The sequence below is a fragment of the Pseudochaenichthys georgianus genome, chromosome 24, assembly GCF_902827115.2.
Source record: "Pseudochaenichthys georgianus chromosome 24, fPseGeo1.2, whole genome shotgun sequence".
Taxonomy (NCBI): domain Eukaryota; kingdom Metazoa; phylum Chordata; class Actinopteri; order Perciformes; family Channichthyidae; genus Pseudochaenichthys; species Pseudochaenichthys georgianus.
Window position 1 is genome coordinate 34,855,293 of NC_047526.1, and position 11,565 is coordinate 34,866,857.

Consider the following 11,565-nt stretch of genomic DNA (forward strand, 5'->3'; position numbering starts at 1 on the left):
AAAATAACGGTCCCTTAGAATCGGCTAAGAATAGATAAGCAAGGCAAGGCGGGTTTATTTATAGCGCCTTTCAACACAAGGCAATTCAAAGTGCTTTACAAAGATTAAAAACCGTAAGAGCCTTCAGAACATAAGATAATGGACCTTTATCTCAAAACTGTAACTGGTACTCGATGTGTATTTTGTGAAATGTAATTTGTACAGTTGTATCTTTAATATTCTGTTATGAATGTTTCTTTATTAATATTAAGCTATCTTTGGCTCTTTACTTGCTGTAACAAATGTACATTTTGATCTGATTCTGACGAATTTTGGTCACCATAAATCAGATTTAAACATTAAATCCGTGCGCCAAAGCCTAATTATATTTTTTATTTCAAACCTTTATTTAACCATGTGAATCCCAATGAGATCATCAATCTCTTTTTCAAGGGAGACCTGCAGCAAGTAGGTTACACATGAAAACAAAAAAAGACATCATAGCCTACAACATATTTACAGGACTACATTTACATACCTATCGACAATGACTGAAAAAATTAAATAGCATCTATCCGAGCTTTAAAAACATGCAGTGGAACCAAATAGCTCAGTTTCAATTATTTTTGGAGACTGTCAAGCAAGAGGAGCTGCACACATAAGAGCTTTCGTAAGTCAGTCCTTGCACTTGGCACATGTAACAAACCACATCATGTGATCTCAGGCAATAGCTGCCTGTAACTCTCTGTGTGATCAGAGAGCAGATATAAGATGGTAGTTTACCCGACATGGCTTTGTAGATGAACATGTACCAATGACTGAGCCTCCGTACAGTAAGTGAAGGCAAACCCGCCCTGGTGTACAGGGTACAGGGTACAGTGATGAGTAAGTGCTTAATTCATAACAAATCTCAGTGCACTGTGATAGGCGGCATCTAACCAGAGGCGTAACAAGGTTGTGAATGGCCCCGGTGCAAATATTGTTTTGGGGCCCCAAAAACAATATTTGTTGTTTGTCTCTGGGGAATGGGCCGGAAGGCCTACATGGACCGGTTGCTATAATATAGCTTTTGATCTTGGCGTCGGGGGTCTCAATAGCGCCATAGAGTCCCCTGTCGGTTGGGGCCCTTGGGGGAACTGTTGGACCATCGCCAAATCCAGCCTCTCTCCCTGGCTGGCTGGAGAAGAAGGTTGCACAGCCACGGATACAGCTTCATTTGTGGAGCTAGATGACAATGATGGTGGTGAGGCAGGTGAGCTATCGTTAGCCTCCGGCTGCCGCTGCACATCAACATTGCTAACGTTAGCGCTCGATTTCGGGGACGATGTATGACACAAAAAGGGTCTATTTTTGTCAGTTTAGCTGTTACATCTCCTTGTTCTCTCTTGTCCTTTCTCTTTTGAACGCTGCTCTTGTGCTTTGGTTTGATGTACATTATAAATGCAAGCTATTACATTTTTTATAATGCTACCGAACTTGCTGCTGCTAGCTACAGCACAGTTCAGGTTGATTAAACGGTTCGCTCGTCATGCAAGGTATCACATGACATGAAAGGGAGCAAGGTCATTGGACAGACAAATTACTAATTAATTTAGTTGGTTACTTTACTTTACTTTGAAGACTGTGTGAACCACTCAATGCCAACAAATAAATAATATATATATCTTTTTTTTTGCATGGGCTCCTGGCTGGCTCTGCGTTGCACCGGCTGCACCGGCGATAGTTACGCCACTGCATCTAACTTGATCAGGTAATGGCCAGGTGCATTCATATAGATCAGATCACCATAGTCCAGCACAGGTAAAAAGGTCACAGAGACTAGCCTTTTCCTGTCCTCACGTGAGATATATGATGATAAATACACAACAATGTTTCTCACTTTAAGGTTCAAGGCTTTTATTGGTCATGCTTACATAGCTACAGCGTAGATATGACAATGGAAATCTGAGGTCACAGGCTCCTCCTCCAACAGTGCAACACAATAAAACAGAAAACATAGTGCAAGTAAATACAAAAAGAAAATAGTAGAAAAGTGGAATAAGAGCATTTCTGCTTCTCTTTCCTTTGTGTGCTCAATCTTTAAGAGTCTCAAAATAAACGCATTATCTACTTCTTGTGACGAGTCGCTTCCTCATTGTGACTTTCTTCCTCTATTCTTACTCTCAAGAGCTTCATTTCCTTTCCTAACTCCTACAGTACATGACAAAGTTACTTTAGGATGTCCACAGTGTGCACGCATCCAGCGGAATAACAGGTAATTCGATACTTTAATAACAATATAGGGAAAGCTAAATAAAACACACATGGTCAAATTATTGAATATCAAACCATTACAGATGAAACTAAAGAACAGATTCTGCATTTCTTTGCATATAACATAATTACTAAAATAACAATATGAAAACACATACATAGCATAAGATGAGGAAATCCATCACTGAGCACACAAGTATTACAGGAAGTCTATCCGTCACGTATTGAGGTCATTTATATATAAAGCAACCGCCAAAACATGCTAAGTATAACTCCCCCTTTTTCTTACATTGCGCCACTCGTCAAACTTTAAACAGAAATGAAGCTTTTTACATGAATCCATCCTGAAAATGATCATAAAACCATGAACAGAGGTTGTGATTGACGTTAGATGGTGTCATAGAGGCTGCTGGGTTATTTGGTGGAAGCTTTCACAGTCGAATAAGTCACTTCGTCACCTTCATCTGCGTCAGTCTCAATCTTAACCTGGAAGGAAATAGCACAATATAAATAACTGCAGGACTCTAGAAGACAGCGGCACGAAGAAACATCATTGATAGGCTACATGACACACACAGTGCACAACAAAAACAATGTGTTGTGTTTCTTTACAGACAGCGTACCTCAGCTTGTTTGTGGGTATTCTTGGTGTAGCTGATGGAGGCGTAACAAACTCCTTCTTCAGGATCAGCCTACACAGAAAGGACAAGATAATAAGCACCGTTTTGTTGTTGATTTGACTTCCCACTTCTGCTCTTACACTCATCCGCTCTTCCTGTGCAGTGCAGCAACACCGTCTAACTTCCCTCATGTATCTTTATTGCACATTCTCACACCCATAAGGCCGAACGACCAGAGAGAGATTTAAGACTTGTTTCAGTGAGTGAACTCACCGTGGCCGGGTTGGTCTCTGGAGAATTCACGGCAGGGGTTGAGGTCTGTCCCTGGACAACAAGCATTACACACTTCAGTTCATTCACATCGTGGAATAATACAAACAACATCAGCTGAACATGTACAATGCATCTTTGAACGTTTCAGAGATGTGTCTCTACTTTAAAGAGTCCTCTCCTGCTGATGTTCAGGTGTATATCAGTATGTAGTGTCTCTACTTTAAAGAGTCCTCTCCTGCTGATGTTCAGGTGTATATCAGTATGTAGTGGCTCTACTTTAAAGAGTCCTCTCCTGCTGATGTTCAGGTGTATATCAGTATGTAGTGTCTCTACTTTAAAGAGTCCTCTCCTGCTGATGTTCAGGTGTATATCAGTATGTAGTGTCTCTACTTTAAAGAGTCCTCTCCTGCTGATGTTCAGGTGTATATCAGTATGTAGTGTCTCTACTTTAAAGAGTCCTCTCCTGCTGATGTTCAGGTGTATATCAGTATGCAGTGTCTCTACTTTAAAGAGTCCTCTCCTGCTGATGTTCAGGTGTATATCAGTATGTAGTGTCTCTACTTTAAAGAGTCCTCTCCTGCTGATGTTCAGGTGTATATCAGTATGTAGTGTCTCTACTTTAAAGAGTCCTCTCCTGCTGATGTTCAGGTGTATATCAGTATGTAGTGTCTCTACTTTAAAGAGTCCTCTCCTGCTGATGTTCAGGTGTATATCAGTATGCAGTGTCTCTACTTTAAAGAGTCCTCTCCTGCTGATGTTCAGGTGTATATCAGTATGTAGTGTCTCTACTTTAAAGAGTCCTCTCCCGCTGATGTTCAGGTGTATATCAGTATGCAGTGTCTCTACTTTAAAGAGTCCTCTCCTGCTGATGTTCAGGTGTATATCAGTATGTAGTGTCTCTACTTTAAAGAGTCCTCTCCTGCTGATGTTCAGGTGTATATCAGTATGTAGTGTCTCTACTTTAAAGAGTCCTCTCCTGCTGATGTTCAGGTGTATATCAGTATGTAGTGTCTCTACTTTAAAGAGTCCTCTCCTGCTGATGTTCAGGTGTATATCAGTATGTAGTGTCTCTACTTTAAAGAGTCCTCTCCTGCTGATGTTCAGGTGTATATCAGTATGTAGTGTCTCTACTTTAAAGAGTCCTCTCCTGCTGATGTTCAGGTGTATATCAGTATGCAGTGTCTCTACTTTAAAGAGTCCTCTCCTGCTGATGTTCAGGTGTATATCAGTATGTAGTGTCTCTACTTTAAAGAGTCCTCTCCTGCTGATGTTCAGGTGTATATCAGTATGTAGTGTCTCTACTTTAAAGAGTCCTCTCCTGCTGATGTTCAGGTGTATATCAGTATGTAGTGTCTCTACTTTAAAGAGTCCTCTCCTGCTGATGTTCAGGTGTATATCAGTATGTAGTGTCTCTACTTTAAAGAGTCCTCTCCTGCTGATGTTCAGGTGTATATCAGTATGTAGTGTCTCTACTTTAAAGAGTCCTCTCCTGTTGATGTTCAGGTGTATATCAGTATGCAGTGTCTCTACTTTAAAGAGTCCTCTCCTGCTGATGTTCAGGTGTATATCAGTATGTAGTGTCTCTACTTTAAAGAGTCCTCTCCCGCTGATGTTCAGGTGTATATCAGTATGCAGTGTCTCTACTTTAAAGAGTCCTCTCCTGCTGATGTTCAGGTGTATATCAGTATGTAGTGTCTCAACTTTAAAGAGTCCTCTCCTGCTGATGTTCAGGTGTATATCAGTATGTAGTGTCTCTACTTTAAAGAGTCCTCTCCTGCTGAAGTTCAGGTGTATATCAGTATGTAGTGTCTCTACTTTAAAGAGTTCTCTCCTGCTGATGTTCAGGTGTATATCAGTATGTAGTGTCTCTACTTTAAAGAGTCCTCTCCTGCTGATGTTCAGGTGTATATCAGTATGTAGTGTCTCTACTTTAAAGAGTCCTCTCCTGCTGATGTTCAGGGTGTATATCAGTATGTAGTGGCTCTACTTTAAAGAGTCCTCTCCTGCTGATGTTCAGGTGTATATCAGTATGTAGTGTCTCTACTTTAAAGAGTCCTCTCCTGCTGATGTTCAGGTGTATATCAGTATGTAGTGTCTCTACTTTAAAGAGTCCTCTCCTGCTGATGTTCAGGTGTATATCAGTATGTAGTGTCTCTACTTTAAAGAGTCCTCTCCTGCTGTTGTTTCAGGTGTATATCAGTATGTAGTGTCTCTACTTTAAAGAGTCCTCTCCTGCTGATGATCAGGTGTATATCAGTATGTAGTGTCTCTACTTTAAAGAGTCCTCTCCTGCTGATGTTCAGGTGTATATCAGTATGTAGTGTCTCTACATGTCTCCATGCTTTAATGTTCAAAAAGCTCTTTATTGTTCTCATACTGCCTGTGCTGCAGCACCTCTTTTCACCCTCTGTCTGAAACCAGAGCCCAGTCTGCTCTGATTGGTTAGCTGGTCCGCTCTGTTGTGATTGGTCAACCGCTTAGAGATGTCCCGCCCATTAGCCTATTAGGTAAAATGTATTCCAGCGCAAGCCAATAGTAGCGCATGTGTTACATAGTGAGGTGAGGTGTGTGGGAAATAAAACTCCCTCTGAACGGAACACAGGGATTTTAGCCTTTGCAGACCATTTACATGCACTAAATCCTATATAACCCACTACAGGAAGGGATGATTATGATGTCCTGTATTCATTTATGAGGCTGTAATGTAAGGTGCTCATGTTAAACAAGCAAATCCCAAACATTAGTTTACGACCCTTCTTGCTTTTCCTCCTAATCACTTCCTTTACCTTAGCGAATGCAAGCCCTTTGTTTAATTAAGCACAGCCACTAACGGTTATGAAACACTTACTTTCTTTCAACTTTAAATAAAAAAATATATTTAAGAACTCACAACACTGTCACTTTCCCGTGCTTCCTTCCCTGAAAAGACAGACAAAACGGGGTTGACTTTAATTTCCACATTTGGTGATATAAAATAAATGATTGTTTAAAAAAAGTATATATTTTCTCACCTTTCATTTTCCTCCATGTGATGAAAGCCACGATGGTTATTAGAAGTGCTACGAGAACCAAAGCCAGAACCAGGTACAACCACCAATCTGAAACGATAATAAATGGGCGAAATTGGAGGTGAGGTGAATAGCGGAGATACTTACATTACATGAAGATGTTAAAACATGTATTTGTTACTTTATACCAAATCAAAATTACTTTTGGGACAAAAACTGCATCCAAAAAAACATTAATCTGCAACTAGTTTCACAAAATAAACCAAAAACACTTAATTAAAGGACCAAATACTAATTCTCTCCAGATATTTCCCTGAGGTGCCATAGAGTAGTTTTGTTTAAGATTGCTGAAACTGTCTAGTTTTTACCTGGTTTTTTTATGGTGAGAATTGATGTAACGGCTGCTGCTGTTGTTGTTGTTGTTGTTGTTTTTGTTGTTGTTGTTGTTGTTGTTGCTGCTGCTGCTGCTGCTGCTTCAAAAACATACAACATATTTGAACAAGATGAACACAACTCTTCAGAAGTAATATGTTTACCATATATTGCGATGTAATGTTTAAGCTTGATTAAATCAGATAAACACCCTTTTTATGTAATTTTTCGCGTAACTTTGAAGTGCCTTTAAACAGTCTGATCACAAATGTTCTCACCTGAGGACTGAGGCCTGAAGGTCTGCACGTTGTGACCATCAGCTGTTACTTCACAAGTAAACAACTCAGACCTTTGTGTGAAACCATATTGAGAAGTCGGAAATGTCACAAAAGCAGAGCAGTCAGACGCTGATGTCTTTATATCCTTGTTATCTTTGTCCACATCTCGACCCGGAAGCAGCCACTTCACTGAGAGTCTACAACCTACACGTGTCGTCACAGAGCAGCGTAACGTCACCTCATCGTTGACCTGATGCTCAGTCACTGAAGATGGAGATATGTGAGAGAAAGATAATAATTAACTTCATCACTGTAATAATAATAATTGTAATGTTTTAGTATTTTGCTCTACAGAGAAAGTTTGGAAACATTATGATGGAAATACTCACTGGTAACGACAGACACGTAAACCTGAGAGTCTGGACCTAGTTGTTGATCTGATCTGAACTGTCTGCAGAAGTAACCTCCAACATCCTCCTCTGTGACCTTCTTTACAACCAGAGAACAATTCTCCGTAAGTCTCAGTCTGTCTGATTTAGCTTTAGCTTCTTCACCAATCTGCCCACCACTAACCAGAATTACTGCTGCTGTGTGTTCTGAAACACTGAAGAGCCAGGTAGTACCATTACATTCACCCTGATCATGTCTGACACTGTTACACGGCAAAGTGGCTTCATCTCCAACTCTGACAGAGAGGTAGAGGAGATGCTGTCCAATTGCAGCCCCTGAATAAACGAGAGAGAAATATAAAGAATACAGAGAAATACAAATGTTCATTTACAACAAAAGTTCCCTATGTGTCTAAAAGTTGCCTTCCCCTCGTTGGAAGACAAACAGACCACTTCTCTGTCTTGGTTAAAATGAGGTTAGGTAATAAAGTAACATTCATGATGACTAAATTACCCTTTTTAATGTTTCTAAATAAATACATGTTGTAGGAATCCTTACCTGTAAACTGAAGCAGCAGAATGAGAAGTGAAGACTTTTTAATCCGTTTGAACTCGGCCATCGTGTCTCTTGTGTTCGTGTAAGTCTCTAGACCGGCTGCCTCTTAAAGAGAAATGTTGAATGTACTTCCTAATATTAAAAAAGTGTCACTTCCTCAAAGAAGCTCCGTCTTCTTTTCTCTTCTACTTTTTTTGTAAATTCTCCTCTCAGCAGAGACTCAGTCAAGATGAGCGCATGTCACTTCCTGTGGGTTTACTGTAATAACATTCATACAAAAAACACAACCATATAAGCACATTAGATACCAGCGGACGAATGATACCAAATACATTTTGTGAAGTAATCAGGTTAAAATGTAATAATTCACTTCCAGATTATAAATAACATCTCCTTCCTGTCCAGTGAAAACCACGTATTTCCTTATTGGTGATATATTTATTTTAAACTCATGAAAACTTGACTGTTTAGAGATACAGTACATGGTTGTCAAAGGACAAAGCTACCATGATGATTTCATAGAACAGTGTTTCTCAAACATTTTCATACCAAGGACCACTTAACCAATAAAAAAACACTCGCGGACCACATAACTCCACAATAATCCAAAATCACATCGTTTTTCTAGAACAGATTACAAATCGCCTGAAAATGGTACAAACAAGGGGCAACATGTGTGACGAAGGTGTTGCGCTGGTCCATATAATGACATCAAAAGTGAAACTTTAGCTAGCTCCATTGCGGAGATATTCCCGCGAGAGTGTGGAAAACTTAAATGTATTTATTTCAAATGTGAAATGTTACCAATATACTCGCGGACCACTAGGGGGCGCTCACGGACCACCAGTGGTTCGCGGACCACACTTTGAGAAGCACTGTCATAGAATATGATGCATTGCTGTAGATTAAATATCCAACAATGGCCCTTTCTCATTTCATCAAATCCCCCTCCTCGACTCCTCGACTCCTCGGTCCTCCGGTAGTGACCCGGAAATGAATTTCAGCGCGCCATGTTGAAGGACATCTCATTTCTCTAAATGCACACCGAGCATCGAGCATCGAGGAGGCTCTCTGGAGGAGCTCTAACCGAGGATACACTGATGGGTCCTCCACGGTCCTTCGCGGCTCCTTCGCGGATGCATTTCCGGGAACGTTGGGTAGAAAAGAGGCGTAACACACAGCTGGAATGATTTCAAAACCATGGCGGGAGCGATGCACAAATGTAAGTGTTGATAATGATTCGTTGTAGCCTATTAGTTATTTAAGAAGTGAAATGCGCGATCCAACTCCGCCCGTCTGTATGCAGTTAGAGCCCTCTAACCACATTCCTTATTGACATTGCACCTGATATTCTTTATGTTTTTATTCACATTTTAAATACACCCAATCCCGCTACAGCATGCCATGATGTTTAAAAGTGTAAACGTAATTTTTTTTGTAAAAGTGTTAAACTTTGTTTAGCATTCAGCACCATCATTTGGTTTGGGCTATGTTGTACACTAGAATCCATCGCACATTACAGTCTGTAAATCTTCCAACAGTTTTAAGCTACACCTTTCACTTTGTCTTTTCACAGGGACAGAGCAAGACACTCTGACCCTCATCAAAGTGAGGGTCAGAAAGACAACCTTTTTACTGGCCGAAGGCACACGGCCAAGAGAGCCTGGGAGTGAGTGACATGTTCCTGCTTGGGAACATATGATCCTTAGCATTCACGTATTGGTGGTTACAATTGGTATTTTAATATTGTCTGCTGAACCTGTGAGTTTAAATATCGATTGCTTTGTTAGATGCACCTGTTGCTGCAGACCTTATTAATTGCTGACCAGCTTGAAACATCTCTTGTATCACTCAGGGAAATTCTAAAGGCCCTTGGCTTGGGCGGTTCTGTAACCCCCACGCAGATCGGGAAAAAGTGGGATAACCTGAAACGGAAATACAAGGTAATGTGTTATCATTCTTTCGTTTACTCATGTGTGTCTGTGAAACCATGGTTGTGTCTGCTTGCTGCTCTTGTATAACTTTACCTCTCGTTTTTGTAGGAGTTGAGATGCCCCCCAACCGAGTCAGGGACCGACAGGGGAGAGGCCACAGCAGCCACATGGCCGTATTTTACGGCCATGCATGAGGCCATCGGTGGGAGGCCATCCATCGACCCTCCCACCCTGATGGACTCGGCCACTGCTGCTGTGGCTTCTGGCAGTGGCTCAACATCCACTGAGGCTGTCCAGAGCCAGGCCACAGTGGAGGATGAGGAGGCCACAGAGTCTGGCTCGGACAGCCAGGAGTGTGTTGAGCCATCCACCTCTGCCGCTCCCCCTCCCCGAAAAAAAAGGAAAAGCCCCTTACTACAGTTCCTGGAGGCAGAGGCGGTCAAGGAGGAGGACCGCTTCAACCGCATTCAGGCAGCCTCGGAGGAAGCCTCCGCCAAATTCATTAAGCTCTTTGAGGAACTAGTTAGGAAGGAATAGTGTCTGTTTTTTTCTTCTTTTTTCTGTACTTTGGATGTGTTAATTTATTCTTTATTTATATATGTTTAGTAAATATATAAATATATTTAAGTTTGACCTTAACTCTTGTGTGGTGTGTTCATATTTCTGTTATTCAGCCAGTGTTCGTGGGTCTGTTGGACCCGAACACCCTGTATGTAATATAAATGTGTGGGGGGTAAAGTGGGTGGTCACTAAAAATGTGTTCTAATATCTGTTCTTCACAGAAAATTCAATTCAAATCCTTTATTTATCCAGGTGAAATCCCATTAAGATCATTGACCTCTTTTTCAAGGGAGACCTGCAGAGCCAAGGCCATTGAGTGAGTTAGAGAAAATAAATTATCATTATTCTTTAGAAAAATAATAAACAGGTCCCACAGACCCGAACACCATACAAGGGTTACATCAAGCATGAAGCCTTCTTTACAATTAGACACACAGAAACAAACATGTTTACTGAAGATACAAGGAGATCTTTATTATATACAAAGCTGAATATACAGGTTATGATTGTGACCTGACTGAAAAGCCAACGTTTTTAAAGTATTTTTGCAACCCAAGCCATAACTGTCGATAGTCATACAGAAAGTGATGGCCACTGATTTCCGCTTTTTAGATCTCCACCTCAAATAATTCTGCGCATAAACCAACCGTGTGTAAAGTATCCAAATGCAATATCAGGGATGTTTTATTATAAATAATATATACATTAACATTGAGGCAAGTTACTGCATGTAGCTCAAACCCCACATAAGTAAAATTGCTAAAACATGTCTCTTCTTTCTTTTCAAGTTCAGTCAAAGCATAACATGTTATCACTGAACATGACTCGATTTCAACACTAAACGTAACACTTTCTGAAGAGATTGTGCGATGGCCTATTTCACATACAATTTGTAATAAAGACATGGGTCTGTAAAGTCTAAATAAATCTAAGTCTAAATAAACTTGAGCAAGGCGAAATTGGAAATAAGGCATATCAATGGACAAACAAAAGAACCGAGTAATGCATCTGGCCAGTAAATGCATTTTTCATCGGTGAAGAAAACAAACGGGTAACAAAAAAACTGGCCATAAATAAAAATCCTCAACAATAATCGTGGTCGTTCAGCTGGACCGGGTTGTGGTCAGGAGCCGAGATTTGGTCTGCCAGTCTGTCTCTCCTCCGGCCCTGTCCACCTCGCTCCCCCCTCACAGGACGAGGTGGAGACCTCTCTACCCCCTGCTGCTGCTCCTGCTCCTCCTCCTGCTCCTGCTCCTCCTCCTGCTCCTCCTCCTCCTCCTCCTCCTCCTCCTCCTCCTCCTCCTCCTCCTCCTCCTCCTCCTCCTCCTCCTCCAACAGGTGA

General features: G+C 41.1%; 1 protein-coding gene across 6 annotated transcripts; it reads right to left on the reverse strand.

Moving 5' to 3' along the window:
* Nucleotides 1-1,858: 1,858 nt before the first annotated feature.
* On the reverse strand, nucleotides 1,859-7,842 carry LOC117440262 (uncharacterized). Of its 6 annotated transcripts, XM_034076564.1 has the most exons (10): nucleotides 7,732-7,842; nucleotides 7,357-7,508; nucleotides 7,173-7,272; nucleotides 6,784-7,047; nucleotides 6,502-6,606; nucleotides 6,137-6,223; nucleotides 6,016-6,044; nucleotides 3,126-3,176; nucleotides 2,856-2,924; nucleotides 1,859-2,718 (listed from the first exon to the last, which is right to left on the reverse strand). In XM_034076564.1, exons 1-10 carry the CDS (start codon nucleotides 7,790-7,792, stop codon nucleotides 2,647-2,649), a joined length of 990 nt encoding a protein of 329 aa, XP_033932455.1. In that variant the 5' UTR covers nucleotides 7,793-7,842; the 3' UTR covers nucleotides 1,859-2,646. The 6 variants fall into 6 exon arrangements, with proteins under 6 accessions (XP_033932455.1, XP_033932452.1, XP_033932451.1 ...); XM_034076561.1 differs by having other exon boundaries at nucleotides 6,502-6,594; nucleotides 7,173-7,508; XM_034076560.1 differs by having other exon boundaries at nucleotides 6,502-6,597; nucleotides 7,173-7,508.
* Between the last annotated feature and the right edge of the window lie 3,723 nt (nucleotides 7,843-11,565).

Coding starts and splice junctions, on each gene's coding strand:
- LOC117440262 (XM_034076558.1), bottom strand. CDS start 7,792: ATGGCCGAGTTCAAACGGATTAAAAAGTCTTCACTTCTCATTCTGCTG. Junction 7,509..7,731: donor TCTGCTGCTTCAGTTTACAG/GTAAGGATTCCT, acceptor TCGTTTATTCAG/GGGCTGCAATTGGACAGCAT. Junction 6,224..6,501: donor TCTCACCATAAAAAAACCAG/GTAAAAACTAGA, acceptor TTATCGTTTCAG/ATTGGTGGTTGTACCTGGTT.